This window comes from Chlamydotis macqueenii, chromosome 24 (assembly GCF_036417535.1).
Source record: "Chlamydotis macqueenii isolate bChlMac1 chromosome 24, bChlMac1.mat, whole genome shotgun sequence".
Taxonomy (NCBI): Eukaryota; Metazoa; Chordata; class Aves; order Otidiformes; family Otididae; genus Chlamydotis; species Chlamydotis macqueenii.
The window spans coordinates 2,347,407-2,371,215 of record NC_141579.1 but is presented as its reverse complement, the minus strand read 5'-3'; the positions used below and the strand labels follow the sequence as shown (position 1 = coordinate 2,371,215).

General features: G+C 46.1%; 1 protein-coding gene across 2 annotated transcripts; it reads left to right on the top strand.

The window, feature by feature from the left end:
* Positions 1–386: 386 nt before the first annotated feature.
* LOC104482966 (beta-galactosidase-1-like protein 2) lies at positions 387–23,392 on the top strand. Of its 2 annotated transcripts, XM_086766085.1 has the most exons (20): positions 402–484; positions 3,521–3,580; positions 4,793–4,990; positions 5,517–5,585; positions 5,900–5,995; positions 7,330–7,438; positions 7,757–7,849; positions 10,723–10,804; positions 12,624–12,688; positions 14,942–15,026; positions 15,900–16,037; positions 16,711–16,791; positions 17,007–17,113; positions 17,518–17,664; positions 18,082–18,153; positions 18,607–18,685; positions 19,526–19,613; positions 21,453–21,567; positions 22,083–22,199; positions 22,680–23,392. In XM_086766085.1, the coding sequence occupies exons 1-20, from the start codon at positions 402–404 to the stop codon at positions 22,764–22,766; spliced, it is 1,971 nt and encodes a 656-aa protein (XP_086622211.1). In that variant the 3' UTR covers positions 22,767–23,392. The 2 variants fall into 2 exon arrangements, with proteins under 2 accessions (XP_086622212.1, XP_086622211.1); XM_086766086.1 differs by lacking the exon at positions 3,521–3,580 and having other exon boundaries at positions 387–484.
* Positions 23,393–23,809: the final 417 nt, after the last annotated feature.

Sequence of the window (23,809 nt, the reverse complement as noted above, 5' to 3'; positions counted from 1 at the left end):
AGCAGGCCCGTACGTCGCCTACCTCGGTTTCCTGCCCGCTCGGCAAAGGGAATTTCTCTCGCGGCGCGGCGAGGGCGCTTTGAAGCCTGAGCCTTGGACACACAAGGCGGGGCGGCGGTGGGGGACCCCGCCGCGACGCCCTCACCGCAGCCGCAGGCCCGCCCGACCCCCCCCCCCCGAGCCGCACGCCCTCGCCCCACCCTGCAGGCGGGAAGCTGTTGGCCAATGGGAGACACCAGCGGCGGCAGGGGGCGGGCAGAGCGCGGCGGCGGGCGACCAATGGCGGGCGAGCGGCGGGCGGAGCGGCCCAAGGCGGCGGGGAGCGCGGGGGGGGGGGGGGCGGGGGGACGCGGCGGCGGGGTGGCGGCGGCGGCGGCGGCGGCGGGGGTCGGGCGGCCGCCATGTGGCCGTGCGGCGGGCGGCGGCAGCGCCGGTTCGGGGGCTTCGCGCTCCTCGTCTTCGTGCTGTGGCTGCTGCTGCGCAGGTGAGAGCCGGCACGGCCCCCGTCGCGCCGCGGGGGTCGGGGTACCGGTTGTGGTGGTGGGCGGCGGGCGCTTCCCAGCGAGTTCGGCGGATGGCAGTGGGGGGCTCCCCGCATCGGGAAACCGGTAACGAGCTTCGCGCTTCCCTCTCGCCGCCGCCTGGAAAAGGGATTTGCTGCGGCCCGGGCTCGATGCGGGGAAAACCGGCTTTTTTTTTTTTTTATTATTATTTATTTTTTTTTTTTTGGCGACGTGCGTAGAGAAGGGGCGCTGACAGGGAGCCCTCCTCCTCCAGCAGGACGGGAGCGCGGGAAGCGCCGGCGAGAGAAACGCTGCCCCCGTGCAGAAACGATTGACAAGCTTTAAATAAACGTCACACGAAATAGCCACAACTTCTCGTCTGTCGGAAAAAAAAAAAAGTAATGGATGAGGAGACACCAGTCGCCAGCGCTGTAAATTTCAGCGTTGGGGGAACGCCGTCCGCGCCGGCCTTGGCTCCCCGTAAGGCTTTACCTCATCGCGGCTCTGATGGGCGACGCACGTTTGCGGATCGATCGCTCCGTCACCTCTAACCCATCGCCGAAGCGACGGCGGGCGCCTCTTGACGCGCTCGCGCCGGAGCGTTGGTTCCCGCTCGCTCCGGCCCGTTCTGGGCCTGGTTCTCGCCGTTCTGCGTCCCCGCGTCGGCGCTGGCAGCGCGGGCTGAGCGGCGTGGTACCCGGAGAGCTGGGCTGCGGCGTGCGGCATGTCCGCCTCTCCTTTCAGAACGGCACAAACTTTCTTCTTCTGGTCCCGTTTGCGTGCTCCAGACCAATACCTGTTCCTCTGTAGCCCACCTGTAGCAACAAAAGTTATTCAAGGTTTTAGCTTAAATCCCACGTAGTTTAGTTCATGTTTCGTTTTGGGGGTGATGCTCTTTCCTGGACGAGCGTCTCCGTGTCCTAGCCAGTGGTGTATGTCTGCACAGCAGCCTCTCTGTGCCGAGCGGTGGAAGCTCCTTGGTCCCTGACAGCAAAGTGCCGGAGATAATATTGAGGCCAGGGAAGATGTAGTTTTTTATTGCCGCTCAGATCCTTTTTATAACTTGGATATTTTGTAGTGGGTTCTTAAATTCATCGTAGGAAGTTACCTGATCCTCAAAGCTAAAGAAAAATCTTGATTAATCTTTGCTTAATTAGAAGCAAAATTCTTTTACAGCTAGCCTTGGGTTTGTGCCGCACGCGTTCTTAGCAGAGGATTATTGCAAACCGATACCTCATAAAAGCATGGAAGTCTGTCTCCTGTAAGAGTGTATCTATAAAACACCATACCCGTTGGTACCCAGTGTTTTTCTCCGTGGCCCAGGTCACCTGAGAAAAAAACTGTGCCGCAAAATGCGGTGATTGTTATCCCAGCCGCGCTGAGCGTGCGCCTGGGGCTTGTCTGGCCAACACAGGACCTCGGGGGCAGCAAGATATCCAGTTGTGAGTGAAGGCAACTCGAAGCTTTCACTTTTCTCTGGCTAGAGGAAGCCCAGAATAAACAGCAAAGCCCTCTGAGGCAGGTCTAAGTAGGGCTTAGGGATTAGCTGTGAAGTCCCTTGTCCTCTGAAGCGTGTCCTTTAGTACTGGCAAAGCAAGCTAATAGTCTCCGCACTTTTTTTTCCTGTTTTGACTTTCTTTTCCGTTAGCTTTTTCTCCCAGCTGTTCAGGGTACGTGGCAGACTAGGGCCAAAGGAAAATCTCTTATCTCACGCAGAGAGGACTTCAGCTAGATTTTTGTTTTACAGGCATGAATGCCTTAGCGTAGCTGTCTGGTTTAGCAGGTATCTGTGACTTTCCTATTCTGCTTGGAGTGTTTTGCATTTCAACTTAAGTCTTGTAACAACACGTTGTTTTCTTAAGGACTAACTAGTCCAACCCAATTTCAAAGCTTCTGTTTTGGGGGAACTTCGTAATTTAATGCTATTTTTTTTTTTTTTTTTTTTGCATAAAACAAGTCTTCCCTGAAGCAGGGAGGAAACAGAGGGACAAAGTAGGCCAGTAACCTTTAGCAAAGAGAAAAAAAAGATTCTTTGCAACCTATGTTGTCATTATAGAAGTGAGAAAAAAATCTCCTGGGAGCTATATATTGCTCTCAAGGGGTAGCAGAGTCCAGGTGGACTTTGAGCTGTGGAAATCCAGCTCAGGGTAACAGGATGAAGCTCTGCTGAGTCACAGAAGTTTGGTTTTTTTTTTTCAGGAGGAGCCATTCGAACAGATGGTAGTGAGAGATGTGGGTTTCAGGATACCCAGGGTAATCTGTAGAAAATATTGGGAGCCTGGGGGCTTCCTACCAGTCCTTCTTGGTGAGAAAAAACACTGGAGCCAGGGAGTTTTAAGGTAGGAAACTTGATGGAAACTTGCCAGCTAAGTTATGCGCAGGATTAAGAAGATGAGCTTAAGTGATTTGTTTATTTTTATCTGGCTATGTATGCTTCCTGAGTACAGCCTTCATTCTGGCACCAGTGGCAGTTAGCTGTAGCGTTGCGTGCAGGGGTAGTCTAGGGCTTCACCTAGCTCAGAAACAGTTTGGAAAGTTTGTTTTTTTTCCCCACTTAATCTTTAAGAATTGGAGCTTTGTGTCTCCAGACCCCTTTGAGCTTTCCGGCTCTAGCTCTGGCAGAATAGAGGGGCAGGTAGCCATAGGATATCCTGCGTGTGGACTGAGAGCCACCTCCCCTGCTGGTAAAATTCACAGTAACTCCTTGGAAGCAAAATTCTGCCGTTTCCTAGCCTCACGTCGTCGTTCTGGCTGTACCCAGTTTCTTGTGTGGATGAGCATTTGTGATCCTGTTCCTGGTCAGGCAGTCACCCTTTCAATACGGCAGTGAGGCGTTTGTGCTTATTTCTCCTCCTTTGAGCTGCACTACCTTCATAAAAGCTCTGTTATTACTGCACCACGGATAGGTTACTATCTCCTCGCTCAGCACTATTTGTTGTAAACGGTTCGACAAGGAATGCACGTGAGCGCTCGCTGAGTGAAGGCAGTGAATATCTAATCTAGACTTCCTTTTCCAGGTATTACCCATGCCTGCCGCCGGTTGTTTCAGAGCCCTGTGAGAATGCTGTGCTATACAGGTACCCTCTGTGCTTGTCAGCCAGCCCGAGCAGCATCCTGAAGTCTTAGATTTAGTTCCCTTGTAGTCTCCTTGTCCTCTGTGGGAGGACAGGTTCCTGCTTAGCCATCCCCGTAAGCCATGAGTTCTGAGAAGTCCTTACCTCTGCTAACACCCGCTCTACACCGGAGGCTTAGCTATTTCCCTCTTCTCCAAAAGTGACGTTTCTCTCAAATGTGCGGGTCACTCTTGCTTTCTTGAGGCGGGAATTCATCCCTCGCCTCTGGCTGTGATAACCTCTCGGAGGAACAAGCCTGCTATTGTCTAACTCTTCGGCGTATTCAGAGTTGTGCGACTGGGATGCTGTGGTGGAGGCACTGTAATTGCTTTGGATCTGGACTAGTCAATAACATTTTTTCTTGGTTCAGCCAACATGAACCCTGAATGAGCCATGTAAGGCAATAGGAAGTAGTTTCTTGCATGCAGGAACTGACCCAAATGGAGCCGTGATGGCGTGAGTATTGACCTGGCTATCTCCAGGTTCTTTTGGCAAATAACACATTAAGGAATTAGTCTAAGCAGTAATGCAGGCAGAGGTAAGCTGACTTTTTCTTTCCTGAGTGATGAATTTAATCCAGGAGTTTTCTTTAAATTAAGGACAAGGTTCTCCCTTCGCAGTGAACAGGTGAGGGTTCTTTATTTTTCCCGTGCGTTGTGTTGGAAGGTATTGGAGACCACGAGACACTCAGAGTAGCAACTCTGAAATAGAGCCACTGTTAAAACAAGGATCTGGAAATCAGCCAGCGTATGTCATCCTACTGCAACGCAGGGAGATCTTAAATTTCCTAAGTTATGGAAGTGTTTGCTAGTACTGTGAGTGAAAACTTCCCCTCCTTGTATTTTCAGTTTCATGACCTGTGCCTGAGCAGCGCTACATTTCAGTTGCAGACTACGGCAGAGTGGCTTGGGTTATTCAGGATGGAAGCTACCAGTGACATGAATGTTAAATACACATCTCGGGCAGCTCTTCCATCTGTTTTATAGTCTTCTGAAAAATCTAAATGCTCTATGTGACAAAGAGCATGGTTAACTTAAGAAGTAGGAAGGTCAGAGCTGATCCTGGCAGGTAGGGTGAAATGAGGAGCCTCTCTTAGGGGGATGGATTTCTTTTTACGATAGGCCCAGATGTCTTTACTAAAGACTGGGTGCTCATATGTCTCTCTTTCTCTTCTAGGTTTAACTGGAGTGAGCTGATCCCTCTGCGGTTATGGGGGAGGACCCTAGGCCTGCAGACAGAAAAGTCACAGTTCCTCCTGGAAGGCATGCCTTTCCGTATATTTGGAGGTTCAATGCACTATTTCCGAGTCCCCAGGGAATACTGGGAGGATCGCATGCTTAAGATGAAAGCATGTGGCTTAAACACCCTCACGACGTAAGTGTCCACGCTCCCTAGGCTCTGTACTTTGCAGCCTCTCCCCTTTTCCACAGCAGTTGGTGAGACATTGTCATTCATTCCAGTGGGCCGTAACAATGTCTTTCTGTACTTGTTATTATGAGAAAAGACACCAAAAAAGTAGTGGGGACTCAGGTTTTCTTTAACCATCACACACCGCAGTATCCTGGAACAGATGTCTATCAGACGTAGTGGGAAAGTGCCTTCTTAATGTTGACCTGGTGAGGAAGGGTCGGGCTGAAACGGCCATTCAGCACGACTGTGATTTAGAAATTGCTCTGGTTTGGAGAATGAAAGATTTACCTAAAGAGAAACTCAGATATTGCAGAGTACAGGAAAAGAGTGAAACAAAGTAAGGACTTGTCAGAAAAATGTAATGTACACATGCGTTATCTCTGGATCTGTTACTGACTAACAAAGGGAGTGCGTAGGTTTTTTTCTGTGCTTCACAAATGCACTGCCCTTTTCAGCCCTTCACCTCCGCTGCCCTAATTCTGCATTTCAGGTACGTGCCATGGAACCTTCATGAACAAGAAAGAGGGAAGTTTGACTTCAGCCGAAACCTGGATCTAGAGTACGTGGTACAGACAGCTCCGTTGTTAAATACTGTTTTGAGGGGAGGGTGTGCATGTCGGTTCTGGATGAAGATGTCCTTTCCAGCTTCTGTAACGAAGCCTGTACATTGATCAGGCAATGGAGACTCTCATTCCTTCTCCTGCTTTCTGGAGTCCAGGGAACTTACAGGTTTAGTACCAATCCAGTACAGTTGCTTCATCAAGCAATTCTCTTCTGGTTCTGGTACCTAAATTTCATGGTGATTGGTGTATTAGGAGTGCATGGAGTAGGGATTCTGCAGTCAGACAATAATTACGCTGTCTGGATCTCTAGGGCCTTCCTTTCACTGGCAGCTAAAAATGGACTGTGGGTGATTCTGCGTCCTGGACCTTATATCTGCTCTGAATGGGACCTTGGTGGTCTGCCCAGGTAAGTTTTTAAGTAGTTCAGTTCAGGCAAGCGTTTGGGACTGTGGAAAAAAAAATAAACAAACCCCTTGATCCTACAGTTGAGCCTCCTTCAAAGGTTTAGAATGGCTGGCTGTTAGATGGGCATTTTTATTTTCTGTGTCCCCAAGGCAGGTGAAGACCCATTATGTTATTGAGCTGTCCTAAGCAGTACAGGTAGTAAGCCTGGAACTAGAATCTTCTTTGAGCAGTTATGCTTTAAAATAATAATGATGTTATGGTGTAATGTTCACAGCAAGAAAACAGCATTGGGGAACTCATCTGCTGCTGCTGTTGCAACTTGACTGTAGAATATGAATAGTAGTATTTGCAGCTTGATGTAAGGATTTGCTTTATTTCTGGTCCATTTTGAAAGTCCTGCTAGAACATATGTTCTGCATGGCTGGCAGTAAGAGAGACTCATAACTTTTCCAGCCTCATACTGCATTTTCTCCTAAAGCTCAGAGCTTGTTGGTAAGAGGCTTTGAGAGCCAAACTGAGTACGTCAGCATTGAGACTTGCCTGGTTACTAGATCCCAGTGGAACCAGTGCCAGGTTATATACCACTTGTTTTCCTTACCTTCACAGAGCATAAACCTCAGGGGAGACACCTGACAAAATTTTTGGATTCTTTCTTTTAACCCTTTCATTTTTCAAAGTGCTAAACCACCACAGACAGGTTACAAGATTCTGATAAAGAGCAACAGTACTATTCTTATTTTACAGATAAAGAGGCAATGATTTTGTAAGCCCCCCGAGCTGCGTATAGCATACAGGAGCTGAGTCTTTCAGACCTCTGGAAGCACTATTAGTTAATGCCTCCTTTTGCAGAGGCAAGGCAGGTACAAGCTCACTCTGCTTAAATTGTTGCAGGACTACGTTGTTCTGCTCTTAAACAAATTGCTGTTCTCTGTGTTAACCCCAGATCAGCAAACTACGTCTCGTAAATTAGCAGTAGAAACCATGGGAACAATTACCAGAAGCTTTGTTTTGAGTGATGATTGGGGTTTTATGAGGGAGCACTTGGTTGTAGAGTGCCATTGGAGATGCAGAGAATTCCAAAGTAACATTTAGCCCTTGAAATCTTATTGGGAAAGTTAATGAAATGAGCTTAGGCCCAAAATACAGAACAAAAAGAAGGGGAACAGCTCGGCAATTGCAGTCTGGACATCTAAAGGTGTGAGTGGTAGACCGCCTTACATGGGGTCATTCACTGACTCAGGATGTTGTCCATACATGTCAGTGCGTGGTGTGACCTCGGGCAGCCTTGACTGGACAGGAGAGTCTAATAGATTCTGTTTGCTGCTTGTCTCACAGTTGGCTACTGCAGGACCCAGAGATGCAACTGAGGACAACGTACAAGGGCTTCACAGAAGCTGTGGATGCCTATTTTGATCGTCTAATGCCTATTGTCGTCCCTCTTCAGGCAAGTACAGTCTGTTACCCACTCTCTCCACAAGTGGGGACTGTCTGCACAGCTGAGTGTGAGCTGTTGTGTAACAGCAGCAGGTTGAAGCAGTGACAAATCTACCAGCTTTGCTTTAGGAAGCAGTATGAACTGCAGTTGTCCGTGTCAGCTCTCCAGATCTACTCATTTGGTTCCTCATAGACTTTGGGAGGATGAGAGGGTGGAGCCAAGTCTGTCTGAGACTCGTGCATCTTTCCTGCAGGCCAGTGCCACCGCGATTTCAGTCCCTCTGATTAGAAATAGTGGTGAACAACTCCTTCCTTTTGTTCCCAACAGTACAAGAAAGGAGGTCCCATCATTGCAGTCCAAGTGGAAAATGAATATGGTTCCTACGCCAAAGACCCAAACTACATGAGCTATGTTAAAATGGTAATGTTGGCACATCTCGTTGTTTCTGTGGTGAATCTCTCTCATTATCCGCCTTCCTTATAGTGTTTTCTTTCTTCTGAATAACTTTTCAGCATGGCTTCAGAAACCCTTGAAAGTGTCAGTGCATAACCCAGCTGGATTTTCCTTGATGTTTCTTCCTGGAGTGGAAGAGATGGCCTATGACCCTCTCCCTACTGATAAGCCCGTGTTCTTACGTGTTCCAGAGAAGAGAGTGATAGGGAAATGAGGGAGTATCTGTAATAGCTGGCCTTGAAGAACCTGTCTCCTGCTGGTCCTGTTTTGCTTCTCTAAAACAACATCAGAGAAAGGTTTCTTTTGTCTCTGTTCAATTCTGGGAGGAAGATTTATGTGAATAAACCACCAGCACAGTCCTAAACTTGTGTAAGCTGGAGCTCAGCATCAGGCAGCTTAATTTGCCCAACGCCTCCCTTACCCTTGTCAAATGGAGATGAGACTGTGCCCTGGCTCCTGTCTCTGAACTGAATGATTAAGAGTTGGCCGGCGCCCAAGGAGGCCAGGTCCTGGTGGATCTAACATGAGTCTGACCTGTTCGTTTGCCCCCAGTACAACTGCAAGGCAGACAGTTAACAAGATCTGCAGTATGTCTCACGAGATTTGTTGTTTAATTTCTTTTCATTGAACACTTAAAAGTGTTGCTGCAGGTGAGAGAGGTTACCCATCCAGTGTTGTGTATGTGCTATAAATTGTATGTTCCCTGCTCTTCTGCTCCAGCATTTTCAGATCCTTCTGAAACCCTCGGAGTACCCCAGCTTTGCCCTGAGCACCCTGAGCTTAGCTCAGGCTCAGGCAGTCCTGTTGCTCAAGGCGTACAGAGGCTCTTCAACCAAATAAATCGTGTGGCAGGAGTTCTGATCTGCTTAGAGAGGTGCCTGTTCCTGCACTAACTCCATCTCGTGGAATGATTTAACGTTGCTTAGAAGGTTAAATATGAAGTGTACATAGTTAATTGCCAATCTGAACTGATATTGTCAAAATTGTCTGTTATATCTACATAGTTTCCCTCCCTATATCGCACATACAAGCAAATAGATTTCAGAGCCCTAAACGAATGGGGACAACAGGAGACTCTGTTGTGTCTGAACAGTGTGCAGACTTGGTGCTTGCTTTTCCATATCTCAGTGAAGAAAGAGCTTGTGATGTTTCACAGGCTTGTTAGAACAGATAATGGTTCCTTGCCAGGCCTGTGGGTGTATTTTTGCAGTGCTGTGTCGTCATATTCTGGTATTGTGTGCAACTTACATCTGAGGAAGTATATTATGGTGGTTAAAGAAAATGTGGGAAAGCAGGATTTGCAGGGCTTCCTTTTTGGTTGGAATGAGATCTAATGTGAGATGGAGCTCCTAGTCTTTGTTCTGGTTTGAGCCTTGAGCTTTGAATGTGGCAAGCTGATTAATTCACATCTGCATCTGGCATATATGATGTTGCAATCTTCCTGGAATTAATATACCCATTAAAAAAACTCTCACAACTCACACAAAACCTGAAATCCCTGTCTGTATCTCACTCTTTTGAGTCCAGTGCCTTTCCAAAACAGCTAGGCCATGAAAGGGTGTGTTGACATTTCCAGCCCCACGCAGCTCTGAGCTGGGATTAGCTGAGCGCACACCTGGGTCTGCCTCAGATGGCTGTTTCTATTCCTGGTTTCTCTGCCCAGCTCCGAAATCCTGTAGTGCATTTCAATATGTGTGGCAGCTCTCTGCCATTTCTCCATTTTGCACTTGCATTCAAAAGGAGGGGGAGAAACTGATTATTAATGCAGTGCTCAGGGAATTATCTTAGTAAAACTTGTTAGAAATCCCAGTTTCCTCAGTAGCTGAATTTTGTCAGATACCAGCATCTGTTCAGGTATTGATTAAGTGAAGACGGTTGATAAACTAACCAGGTTGTCTTCACTCTGAATGGGGTTTCTCTTTAAACTCTCTGTTGTGATGCTTCTCTAAGGTAGACTCTGTGTAATGCTTCAGTCTACATTTGTGCACAGGGTGTGAGGCACGGGCAATATGCAAAGGTACCTTCAAACACACCGCAGACGTTAACTCGTTGGTGCGCATGACGTGGGTAGCTCCTGCGTGAGCTGATGTGTCTTTGTCACCATTTCACAGTTAGTAATGTAGAATTAAGAGACCGAAGGCTTGTTTTCAGAGCTCCCTGAAGCTGAAGGAGGGACTTCTAATGCAGGTACAGTGAAAAGAGGGGTTAATTTGCAACTAGGATATCCTAACCTCTCCTTCAAACATCAGCCACTGTTCTGTAAGAGAACAATCTTATTGGGAAGAACCTTGTGTGTGCTCACGCCTTTTAAAAACCTTAGAGTGCTATTTCATACAGTGCTGTGATACTGAAGAACCAGTAAATTAATTCAGACTTGACTATCCAAGAACATAGGTACCTGAGCTGTCCTGTGGTGGCATTCACTGGCAAACCAGCTATTTTCTCCTTTCAGCTTCCATTGTGAGACAGTCAGGAAGGATGAGCTGCTTTTCTTTTTCTTCTTCCACCTGAAGCCCTCTTTTGATGGAAAGCAGTGAAGCTATGTATTAAACTGATCTCAGAAGAAGAAGAAAAAATCCTGAAGTTCGATGCATCAGTGAGAAACTGATCCAGCTTTCTAAAACAAAATAAGATTTTTCAGTTGTCTTTAAGCTGGGAAAAGTAGGCAGGGAAAGCTTCAGGAGGAATGGGAGATGTCACAGGAATAATATTTCTTACCAAGCCACTACCAGTGTCAAGCTATCCCCAGAGAAGGTGATCATGTACTTTAGTGCTTTAATATCCTGACAAATACTAAACTTAGGCTGTTAACACAATGGCTTTTCCTCTTTTTAATTTAGGCCCTGTTAAACAGAGGGATTGTGGAAATGTTAATGACCTCGGACAACAAGAACGGGCTGTCATTTGGCTTAGTGGAAGGAGGTATGTGCTTGTAGGAGAGCAAGGTAAGACTGTGTTCTTTGTCTGGGGCAGCTGATGAAACGCAGGCTTCATTCGCTAAGCTGCACCCATTATCTGTGTTCTGTTTGTGGTAGGAGCTTCCGCCCCAGAGGAGGGACCCCCGTAGCTGGATGGTATACACGCAGAACAAACCCTCAGCAATTACTAATAGTAATAACTTATTCTTAAGGTGCCTGCTTTGCAATTGAAAAGAGAGGAAAAAAGTCCATCAAACCTAGATTCTGAAATCTGATATTCTGTTAAGTGTAGCAGGAGTTTTCAGGGCAGCCCTGTCTTCTCGGTGAGCTTGCTCTGGGGCATATAGCCTTTGGTAGGCAGGTAGAGGAGGGTTATCAGATGTGCATAATGCAGTTTCCAGCCTTGACCACACAGAGTCACTCTCTCCCTGCCAGCGAGCTGACATGCAGCAGGGCTGCTGTGGAAATGTCCCTAGCCCTCACCATCTTCTGTGGGAATGTTCACTGCCTCGGAGCTCGTTCTTGTTTGGAGTTGTCTTCCAGCATGTTGCGTGCTGAGAGCTCTTTGATACCAGTTTGCCTCTTAGATGTCATAACAATCTGCTCATGAGAGTCAACGTGTCAAGTGATCAGATGCGTGGAATAACTAGGGCTCAAAGCGGTAGAGCAGCAAGGTGGTTATGAAAGGAAAGAGAACAAAATCCGCTGTAGAAACGCGTTAAGAAAATAGAAGAGTCCATACTGGAGCTGAAAACAAATGCAGTGATTCTGTGATTTTGTTTGTTTTCATCAGTGGTGTACCGATTTTGGATTGCCAGCTAGTGTGTTACATCAGTGCTAAATCCACGTTTGATTTTGTTATCCCGCCATGTTTAACTGTGCCAGATTCTCCAGCTCATCACACGACATAGGTCAGCCTATTAAAATCGAGGTATAAATAGCGAGAAGTGAACTCTTGCTTCTGTAAATATTCTGTTTGAACTGCTCTGTCTGACACAACTGGGGCTGCATTTGATACCAGCTTTCTTGTAAGAAGTCAGTTTTTAATACAGAATCATATCATTGCTCCTGCATTTCCAAAGTTGCTTGGGAGAAACATCATCAGGGTGACTGAGGAGGGCTAGAATAGTCCGAAAATGGTTCAAACGTGTAGCAGGGGCTGGGACACTGATACCAGATCAGTGTCTTGTAATGCTCCTGCAGGCAGGTGTTCCCACTCCAGTGCTTGAAGATCTTGCAGTGACTTTGGCTCTGCATGCAGCACGCACAAACTAGTTGCTGGTTCCCCCATGCCGCACAGGGCAGAAGCACAGATAAGTCTTCCAATTACAATTTCTGTCTGGTTCCCTGGTACTGTGGTTTCTCTCACCCACCCCCACAGACATGACAAGCTGTAGGATATTGCCTGGGTAGCGATTCCTGCAGCTAAAGCCTGGGAGATCAGTGTGGCATCCAGATATGATTTCCTAATAATAAGTTTGCCTTTATGTGGTGCCTTTTATCTGAGGATGTCCAAGTGCTTTCCAACCTCTAATTAAAGCTTGTGACACCCCGCGAGCTGCTCTGATGCTCTCTCTTTCTAGTATCTCTGAATGTTAGAGCTAAAAAGATGGCCTGCAAGTATTCCGCTGTGTGCTGCGGTCCAGTTAGATTCTGCATACTAAGTGAAGACTTTGATGGGAAATTTCCGAGGAGGTTTTACTGGTGGTTCAGAAGATGTTCCAGTTCCCTATGAGCTTGTGCTGGGCTGATGCCTGAGGAGATGGTCCCCTAGGCATTTTGTACGTGTCTAAAGAAATAAAAACTCTTTCTTTTCCCAATAGCACTGGCCACTGTTAACTTTCAGAAACTGGAACCTGGGCTACTGAAATATCTGGACACAGTACAGGTAAGATGCAGAGAACCTCAGTTCATTTAGATTTTCCAGGACAGCATTAGAAATGAGCACTGATAGTCTCTTTTCATTTTGTGTGTTGGTTTGGGGCTTTTTTTTGAACAAGTGTTTGAGCTGCCTTCTCATTAGGCCAGATCCTCCCAGAATCAGTGAAAATACCTATGATGATTTCTCTGGAAGGTGAAGGAGGTTTTAAGTGTGCTGTTTTCCAGCACCTTCTTAAAGGCTTTCCCTTCAGCTCTGCCCTGTGGCCTGTGTTTAGCCATTAGGGGTTAGATTTCTTCACGCTTTGAAGTGTTGATACCCAATAGCACCCTACTTTGCAATCGTCAAAGCTCAACCATCGTTTTCCCCAAACTCTTCTACCCTGGTGCTACAGATGCTGTCAAGAACGTGTTTCAAAAATGCAGCCTTCAAATGCTGGGTGCTGATCTACTGCAGTTCTTTGAGGGTACACTGTGAGGGGTATTTTGGTCATCTCCGACACCTCATATTGAGTGCAGATATGTGAATTGTGTGAATGGCATGCTGTGCAGAAGAGAGTATTGGCTCCACTAGGCATCTGGTCCTGTTTCTGCAGCAGAACCAGAACCGATCAGAAGAACACTTTGATTTCCGATACGCTTCCACAGCGACTTCACAAAACACCTTCCACAGCATGCAGTCCCAGGCTCTTCCTGCCTCCTCCGCAGCCCAGCCTGCCTGGCATTTAACAGTGCTTACTGCAGAGAAGCATTCAAATTCAGAGTGTCGCTTGAGTGTCTTTAACCCCTGTGCTATCAGAGATGTGAATCAGGGGTAGGGAATTGCCTAATGAACACTTGATGCAAAAAGTATCTTGATTGTGTGATGAGGGAGTAGTGAGGGAATAACAAGGCTTGGTTTTCAGTGACAAGTTCTCTCTCTCTTTGCATCCTCTGTCCTCTTCTCTCCCCGTTGCTCCGCTTGTTCCAAATGTCAGCTGGAAAAATGTGAACAACTGACATCTGCCCCTGGCTGTGATCGATTCTCTTCTGATCTCTTCCCTGGCCTGAACTGTGGAAGGAAACCTTGTTGCTGGCATGCTGAACATTGAATCCTACCGCTTTAATTTGGTTTATTTTCCTGTACAGGCAAAAGAGGCTCTGCTGCATGTTCTTTTGCCTTCTTTAGGTCTTAGAAAATTCCCCAAACCCTGTGAATGAAGAGAAGGCGGCACCTTCCCCACCCACTGAATGCAGCATGGCCCAATAAAAGCCTCTCCTCCTTTGAGACACTTAATAATTACAAGATAGGAAGCGTGTCATTCATATTTGTAAGGACTATGAAGCTATGTTATATTTTCCTCGTTATGCTCTTTTATTCCAGAAGGTGATAAAACTCTTTCACTAGTTTACTGGGGACAGATGGATTAAACGTATTTCTGAGAGCTGGTCTGAACCTGGAACAGTTAGATTATTACAGGCACCTGCAGTTGTTCTCTGCTAATGAAACACGAGTTTCTTTAATGCCACTTACCTTGGCCATTTCACGTGGCATCAGATAAAGCCCCTGTCAAATAAAGGGCAAAGTTGCCTTGATTAGAAATAAATACCAGGAGGAGGGAGCGGCAGCCAGGCTCAGCGCGTGTCGTGTTTTCCGGTGTGATGGGGCCGGGTGGAATTCGACAGGAGCTAAGGGAGCTGGCAAGCGCTGACAAATGGGAAGCAATTGCTCTGTGTGCAGAGCCTTTTTAATGAAGACCTAATTCCTGCAAAGGCTAATTCTTTTCTGCCAGCACCATATGCAGCATTAAAAAGGCATTAAGCTGCTAAGGTCTGCTGTTCCTACCTTGGCAAGCACTGGCTGCAGCGCACCTGCAAACTCTCAGCTGGCAGCGGCGTAGCTGCTAAGCAGACATTTATAAATGTGTATTTCTAGTAGAAGCTAAACAATGACAGTTGGTTTGTCTTTTTGCTACAGCTCTACCAAATAACAGTATCCAGAACTGTTTGGTATCACCAGATTGCGTGCCGTGGTTTTTGCTTTGTGCTTAGCAGAGCGCTTCTCTGCTTTGGTTGCCCATTCTGGGCATTGCTGGCCCACAGCATCTTGTTCCTCACTTGTTCAGAGCTCCTTAGCTGCTTTTTTTTAAGGCCAACTTGAGAAGAAAACACTCCTGTAAGCCACGCTGCCAAAATGTATTTGAACAATGCCTCTCTAGAAAACAGGGATGAGCGCAAAACTCCTCTGTCTCCATTTTAACCGTTTGGTTTTGTTTTGATCCAGAGAGATCAGCCAAAGATGGTGATGGAGTATTGGACCGGATGGTTTGATAACTGGGGAGGCCCTCACTATGTCTTTGACGCAGATGGTGAGCAACATATACTGTTCTTGTAGATGGAGGGGGTTATTGCTCGGCAAACAACCACGGAAAAATGACGTACAAGTTTTTCAGATTTCCTGTCCCGCAGGACAGGTGTGCAGAGAGCCAAACCTGTTAAGATATTAGCGTCAGTGTGTCCTAAGGCCTCATGCTGCTCTGTATTGACTTCAAAAATGCAGCCCAGTGGCTTAGATCATCTCTTTCACCTCCTGAGGTGATCTAAATCCTGTGATGGTATTTTGTAAAAATGTCACAAGTTTTGTGAAACCTCCATCATAATGACATTATGATGTCCAGTGAATAAACACTGCTCATGAAGAGAGGATTACTTTACCTTTTGTGGGAATATGGTGAACACAAGGCTCTTGCAAGTATAACACCTTCTGAAAAGCATCAGTCTTTCTCTAGTTTAAAAGCTTATTAGAAAGGAAGACTAGTAGTAAAAAGAACCACCAGCCAACAACCCTACAACTTCCAGGGCATTTAAGTACAGTGACAACAGAGCTATTTCAGACTACTCTAATGACTGCCTCATCCTCCTGCAATTGTCTTGGTCATTGCTGTGTTGAGTTTAGGAGTCTCATTGAGTAGCCCTTACAACTGTTCTGCTTAAAAGCAAAATTCCTGCTCAAGCACATGAACTTTACCCTTTTTCACCCACAGGAGAGGTATATGTGCCGATATGTCAGTAGATGTGCTGCCCTTCCTGAGGGCAAAATACAAATCACAGTACAAATCCCTGTGATTACGCAGGCGTGACTGAGTGACAAGAACCAGAATGCTTGTGTCTGCTTTGAATTACTGGAAGTGTTAGCCTACTCCTTGGTCTGTGGCCTTCCTGGCACTGCCCTTCCTTTACAGAAATGGTGAATACTGTAGCAAGCGTCCTTAAATTAGGAGCATCCATCAATCTCTACATGTTTCACGGAGGCACCAACTTCGGCTTCATGAACGGTGCTCTGGAGGCTGATGAATACAAGTCAGATGTCACCAGTTACGGTGAGTTGTTTTTCACTGCCTTGCCCATGCGCCTCTTGTGAGAGCGCAGCTCAGACCACCCTTTGGGCTAGCTATAGCTGACAGAAGCACTGAGAAATGATCAGTACGAGCACTCTGTCATGCAGAGACAAGCTGGAACGCAGCTCAGAAGCAATTGCCTGTCTAAAACACTAACTTACGTTAGTGTTTCCTATTTCCAGACCCATTCCAGGATGTGGAGGATCCCCTCATTCTGAACTGGAAGTAGAAGTAGCAGATGATGACTTTGCTTATGTTATCTCTGTGCTGGCTCTTGTTTCTAGGGAAAGATGGTGATCCAAGATATAGTTCTGGTTTTTAATTTTACCAAGTCAAATTGTACCGTAAGCTCTTTTCATCCCAACAGCCCTTTGTTAAAATCATTAATTGTTGACTTGATCCTGTGTGAAGTTCTGGATCCGTGCAAATTATATGTCCAGAAGTATGTTGCTCCTTGGTGAGTGGCTGTTCTCCAAATTACGCAACTCTATGCTTGTCTAGCTACCTTCACACAGATAAAAGTGGACAGGTTTCCATAATATAGACAGTGCCAAGAAAACTGCGTCTTGGGCTTTTACTGCTTTGATGGCACTGTACATGAAGGCTGTCCCAGAGCTGCTGTACGTTTTTTAAAAGATATGTGCTTCATTTTCAGATTACGACGCTGTGCTGACAGAGGCTGGAGACTATACATCCAAATTCTTCAAGCTCCGACAGCTCTTCAGCATGATCATTGGTAATTATAAATTCAAGACCCAAAATATTGTTAAATCAGCGACTTCTTCAAACTGGCCCTTCTGCTCCAGCCCTGTGACTCTGCTTGGTTGACTGGCTGGGTGCTTTTTCCAAAAGATGAGAGAGAGAGGACCGAAGGAGAGCTGGAGGGTCCTTGGATCTCTGTTGGCATTTTGCGTCTGAAATAGTTGTTCCATCTTTCTGTTTGCGCTACAGGCCAGCCTCTTCCTCTCCCTCCCATGATTGAAAGCAAGGCGTCCTACGGTGCAATCCTGTTGCATCAGTACATCTCTCTCTGGGACGTGTTGCCATCTCTCTTACAGGTAGTACTACCCATTTTAATGCACCTCAGTCCTAAAAGGCATCACCTCTTAGGTGGAAAAGGCCGTTAGTGCACTAGCGTGTTATCCCGCGAGGATAAGGTTGGGGAATGTCTTGTCGAGGATTTGCAAAGGAGGCAAATCTTTGATCTCACCTTTTTTACTGCTGCTTCTGTTCTCTTGGAGTTCCAGTTTTGCAAGTCCTTGGCTCTCTTCTCTGGTCCTTTCTCTTCAGTGCTTGTAGCTTTCATAGTCAAGGTAATTCACGTTGGAACAGACCTCTGGAGGCTGACAGCGTAAATGTGACCTGTAGCAGAGTGGAACACCTGTCTTAAATGAATTGCCTCTACGTGGCCTGTCAATGCTGAGAGGCCGCTTCTGCCGTTAAATTTGTCTCTCCTTTGCAGCCCATTAAGTCAGAGTTTCCTATTAACATGGAGAACCTGCGTCTAAACGACAGCAGCGGGCAGTCGTACGGATACGTGCTCTACGAGACTGTCATATTTGGTGGTGGACATCTGCATACGAGGGACCACGTCCGTGATCGAGCACAGGTAAGGAGCAGAAGGCAACCGTGGCTAACTTGTAAATGGTTTGGTCTTGGCAGCTAGGCAGGAAGTGGGTCAACCATGAAGGAAAACGTGAAGTTTTAGATTAGAAGTGTGATTTGCTCTTTTCAGTTCTCAACAAAGCCCCAACCCTTATGACTTGTAACTCAGCTTGAGTTTCCAGTCTACTGAGACTTACATCTTTAAAAATCAGAATCCTGAATGTTCTGAGAAATGTTTGTGATTTATTATTTTTTTAAAGTAATTTTTTTTTCCACCTGGACTGAATCAGTGACATGCTGAGTTTCTAGTTTCAAGTAGAGACAATTTCCTCCCCAAATAAAACCTCAGTAACCTATGCAACACGTGATTATAACGTAATTGCTGAGAAGGTGCTCTCCTCTCTTGCGCTCTGTTCTGCAGGTGTTTGTTAACACCATGTATGTTGGTGAGCTGGACTACAACACAGTGGAGCTCTCCCTTCCTGAAGGACAGGTAACGGAACTGGAGATCGCTTACAGCAATAGTATGTGGATTTTGCACCTTTTGGGTCTCAAATGAAATGAGGGGACTGTCTCTCTTCAGCTCTGAGAGTAGCCTCACCCTGGCAGAAGCTGGCAGTAAGACACTCCATTTCTCTCTCTGTGGGTGATATCAAAATGGTACTTAGAAATTCAACAGAAAAAAAAAAAAACTTTAATGAAAAGGCTGAGAGTTCCTCGGTGGCATAACTGTTTGCAGTAGCTGAAATATATGGGGACACTTTGCTGTCACATAATCCAGAACTTTAACGTAAATGGATATATTGCAACTGCCAAAGGTACTGGTGCCACCTCACCTCTTAAAACACCTCTATTGACCTCTGTTAACCAAGCATTATGCAGCATGTGCTGTAAACAGTCCAGCTGATGCTCTTCTTTTTTTTTTTTTTTTTTTTTTTTTCTCCAGGGATTCAGGCAGCTAAGACTCTTGGTAGAGAACCGCGGTCGCGTCAATTATGGCCTGGCACTGAATGAGCAGAGGAAAGGTAAGGAGAGAAGGAAAACACCTTTTTTAATCAGTGTTTTCCCCTGGGGGTTTGATATTGGAGGATCACGACATTTAAAAACTCACGCAAGATCAGAAGGAAGCATTGCATCCTACTGAGCAGAATTTACTAAAATGTTCAAGTCTATCACACACAGTTGTGGAGCTGAAGAGGGCGAAACCCCAGGATTCTATTTTAGTGGGGAACTGTATGCAAAAACTATACAAAATAGACTACTGGAGTTAGGTACGTGCCCGTACTGATTTTATTTTACTGCAGAAGAGGTGCATAAAGCCTCTGCGCTGCTCAGGCAGTCTCAGCTGCAGTCCTGTAATTAGGAGGCTGGCTTAGGACCCAGCCTTTGCTCGCTACATGGAGAATAACTTCATCTAACGAGAGTGGTAAAGGTAAATTACTTGTTAAGGTGTCCTAAGATTCTTGGATGAAAAAAAGCACTGGATCAGCATGGGATATTAGTGCCGGCCCATGTTATATTTTCCTGTGCCTATTAGAGAGGCAACTGATCTACTGCTTTAAAAAAAATCCGTACATGGACAGCTAACTAAAACCCAACAATAACATCTGCTGTTTGTGCCAACAATGTTTTCTGCTTGGAGGCTGTTTAACGGCTTGGTGAGTTGAAGCAAAGAAGAGAGTGGAGAGGCCACAGTCTAAGTAATGTTCCCCACTCAATCTGGATGAGCAATGGGACCATATGGACCCAAATTCCATTGCAGAATGTGGCTGCTTTCCATCTCCTGCTGTTCCTCACATTCAAACAGGAAAATCTACCAGCTCTAGCTGTTTTTCAGCTCTTCGTTACCCCCATTGCTCTTGCAGGCTTAATTGGTGACGTCTTCCTGAACAAAACCCCCTTGAGGAACTTCAAGATTTACAGTTTGGAGATGAAACCTGGCTTCATGAAAAGGTTTGTGGGATTTACATTTTTTCTTCTTCCTCATTTGAAACAAACTGTTTACCAGCAGTACAAAATCTAATAGGTAGCAGTTAAACCAGAAAAGCAACATAAGGTAAAAGTAGGTGAGTAAATTTTTGCACGAGGAAGTTCCTTTCTGATTCTTTTGCCCAAAATAGTGCCGAAAATTGTGCCACTTGATCCATACCATTATTTAGGGGTGAAATGGATTCCCACTGTGGAGGATTTAAAGACTTCCTCTAACCCTGTACAGCAGGGTTAGATAGGGAAGGTAAAAGTGTGGCTTACCCAAAGGGGTGGGTCCCAACACACCCACGTCTTGGAGAAGTTTGTGTCTTTCTTGAAATTAGCTATAAGGCTGATACATGTAGTAATTCAAGCTCGCAAGGAACGGATTAATTCTAGGAAGCTACTAATAGGACATTAACAAGTCCAGATGGCTTTCTCTCTTTTAAGTTGTTTTGCTTGAATTCCAGAAAGACTGAAAAAGAAATCTAGCAGGGGTAAGTCAAGGAGCCTCTGTTGGTAGGCATAGAAAACCTCAGCAAACGTTTGAGGGAACAGATGCCCTATAGACTCTGGCCATGATGCAGAGAGACTATTTTCAGTTATGCTGTTAATTCCTGAAAGTAACACACGTGCATTCCCCAAGATAGCACAGCTCCTGCATTTTGGGTAGGAAGGAGAGAGAGGCCATGTTAAACTGAAGTGGCTTTTAAAAGAATAAAAAGTCTGCATTTTGAAATTTCTAAGGACAACCTTAACAGGTGCTGGGGAGGCTGCTTGAAGGTTTCTTAGTGATGTGTAACTCCCATGACCTTTGCCTGCAGGGTTTTAGAAGACTATTTCCAGTGAGGAACATTAAAGCAAGTGAACTGCCATGCCCAAACAAAAGCAAGATTAGCCAACACTCCAGTCAGTCACTGGCCATTGACCAGTGGCACTGAAACACAATGAGCTTAGAGGAGTGCGTGGGAGGATGGAGCGGGGTGTTGTGAAAGGAACTGTCGGTAGGCTCGTAGCTGAATAATTCAGTAGCAGCCAAGCTGCACTGGATCAATAACTTCCCTGAATCGAAGAGATGCAGTTCGCAAGGGCCGGAAGGAACGTGTTCTGACAGAAGCTCAAGGCTTCTGTGGGAATTCTACATGCCTTATTTTCTCTTCTGTTTGTCCCGTGCTCCCAAATTTTTGCCACAGGTAAGAAATAACGCCAGATTGCTCCTAATTACTGCAAACTTGCAAGGCTGTGTTCATGTTCCTTGACAGGAACGCGGGCAGGAATGTCTGCTTTGAATCCTATCGATCCTGCAGGTTTTCCTTTAGCCTGTGCAAGCCACACATGGTGCATTTAAACCTTGCACCATGGCACTGTCACGTCTGAAGGAGGACGGGCACTTCAGCAGCCAACACGAAGCAGAGATTTTTACATTGCTCTGAAGTATGGTGATAGCCACATCTGTCCTTTTCTCGCACCAGAAATTGGCCTATCAGTGATGCGGCAAGCACAGGACAGTGAAAACCGAGCCATGGACCACCAGTACGCTTACCTTAAGTGGAGGGGAGAGATCAGCTAGGTGCTTGCCTTGAATGTTTACAGGAGCTAACCACTTCATCCCTTGGCAGCATGAAGAATATTACCTTCACGCCCGACCAGTAGAAAGCAACTGCTTCCAATTTCAGGCATGCAAGGAAATAGCAATCCTGTCGTAACAACATCCATCCACCCTTGTAAGCAGCCATTTGAAGTGATCTTTGAGACCAGTGTTGCGTCTCTCAGTGCTGCCAGGTGCTTCCCTGCTGTTAGCTGTGCTGGGTTATTCTCTTACAGCTTGCGACATACTGCTGGATGGAGCGCAGTCCCAGATTACTTTGTCGGTCCGGCTTTTTTTCGCGGAAGGCTGTGGATAGAGCATCAGCCACAGGACACTTTCTTGAAGCTACAGGCAAGTCCTGCTTTTCTTCCTCCCATTAGAACTTAAGATGAAATATTAAGTATTACTAAATTTCCTCCTCCAGTTTCACTCCTTTTAAGAGCCAAGGTTCATGCCAATCATTGTACCGCTCACTTTTCAATTTACGCGTTGTCGCAAATTACGCTAGTCAGCAGCAGTGCAGTGTTTCTGTCACCTGGGAAATGGGTGACGGAAGATATTCTGTGCTTGGGAAGAAGCAAAGATATGTCTCTTCAAAAGGATTAGGTTTTCTCTACAAGCATGAGTCACAAATTGCACATTTGGAAAGCTTTATGCTTTTAATTAGTACATTAAGGATAACTTCTGTTCAACAGGGCTTACTTAAATGTTCACGGCTTCAGGGAGTTGCACGGGGAAAGCAAGCAGAAAACCTGCAGAAAGTGGCCTGGAAGAATGCAAGTGTGAAAGCAGACTTAGTTTCTTGTGGGGATGCTAACTGGGCAATACAGCTGCATCAGTAATTCTGTGTACTGTCCCAATTGTAGGGCTGGGAAAAAGGAGTGGTGTTTGTCAATGGTCAGAACCTGGGCCGCTACTGGAAGATCGGACCTCAGGAAACACTCTACCTTCCCGGCCCCTGGTTATGGAAAGGCAGCAATGAGGTGAGAGGCTTCGCTGGGAGTTCTCTTTGTTTGTATGTGTTATTAAAAGCTCCTGTTCTTGAGTCATGCCCCAAAGAGCCAGCCACATACAGTGTATTAATTACCTATCTAGCTGAAATCCAGCACTATAGAGAGGAAGGAAACCGTTATCTCCTAAGGTCTGTGAAAAATTAGGGAAGGCGCTGCTCTGAAGCTGATAGTGTGGCTCTGACAACCATTAAGACATCACAAGGGTGGCAGCTAAACTTCAAAGCACTGCATCAGTTTCAAAATCAAGACAAACCTGATGCGGTGCTGGTTTATTTTCTGCATCGTGTGGTGCTGAAGAAGAATCTCAGTTACTGTTCAGACCGTTATTGACTGATCTCTTTACATGGTGTTTCCTTTCCCTGCTGTGATCATCTGCCTTTTCCTCCTAAAACTATTTAAAGTAACTCAGCCTTTGCATGAAGGAAGTTTACATATCCCTCTCTCCTGCAGATTGTCATTTTTGAAGAACGCACTGCAGGACGGATCATACAATCTGTCGACATACCTTATTTAGGAAGGACCCAGTACGTGGACTGATGAGAGCTTCTTTCCCATGTTTGGTTCATCTTGAATATTCCTGGTTGCATGTCTGGGGACGCGATGGCCCAGGCACTTGGGCACGTTAATTTCCACTAGACCCAGGTAAAGGGTTTGCTCTTCGGCCGTAAGTTCAGAAGAGAGAATGGGCCCCGGAAGACCCAGAGCCCGTTGTTTCGTGGATGGATGCGGAAGCACCACCGAGGACTCACAGCTTGGATGGCTGTGCATGATGCTGTGGACCGACTGGTGAATGTGGGGGAATACAAAGGTGCTGGAGGCAGGAGAGAGAGAAAGGACTGAAGCACTGAAGCCATCTGAACTGAAAGCAGAGCCCAGCTCTCCAGTGACTTGAAAAATGTGTTATTACAGGCCTCCTCGTTTCTATAATTAGATAGGGAGAAAATAGTTGGTGAACATGTGAGTAACCAGGTGTGGAAAACCATTTTGTTGCGCTTCCAGGCAGAATTTAGCAACTCGCTCTGCAGAGGCCATTACTTGTTCACTTTTTGGAAGCCAAGTCGGTTGTCAAATGACGTTAATTCAAGCTTTTTTTTCCACTGAGTTTTATTATGGAGGTTGTCTCTCTCTCTCAAAAAGGAAAAAAAAAGTTTTTAAAAGTGAAATGTGTTTTGTCCTCTGTGAAATATGTCATTCTGTTTCAGGCCAGGCAGGAATGAGAACTTCCAAGCAGGAGGAGAAAAAGACAAGTTCCAGTCATCCCTGCTCTCACTGCAAAGCACCTAAGGATGAAATTCCCCCTTGTAAAATGAGCAGGGATCACATTTTGGTTGGGGAAGAAGTAAATGGTTGCATACATAGTTGCAAATGGGAGAGCACATCCATACTTTCTACTTAAACCTGCTGTGGGAGCTTGGGTCCTATTTTCTTTTTTCTTTTTGTCCCTCAAAACAGAAGCACAGGATTTAGGAAAACATGACATGTTTTTTTTTTTAACTCACCAGCTCCGCAGTCACTGAGGAGCTGCCATCTCTTTAGGGAGAGGAAGAGATCAAATTCCAGCTGCAAAACTGAGAATCTCC

Excerpts from the sequence above, each read along its gene's own strand:
- LOC104482966 (XM_086766085.1), top strand. The coding sequence starts at position 402 with ATGTGGCCGTGCGGCGGGCGGCGGCAGCGCCGGTTCGGGGGCTTCGCG. Across the intron at positions 5,996-7,329 it reads GACCTTGGTGGTCTGCCCAG|TTGGCTACTGCAGGACCCAG; the intron begins GTAAGTTTTTAA and ends CTTGTCTCACAG. Across the intron at positions 22,200-22,679 it reads TATGGAAAGGCAGCAATGAG|ATTGTCATTTTTGAAGAACG; the intron begins GTGAGAGGCTTC and ends TCTCTCCTGCAG.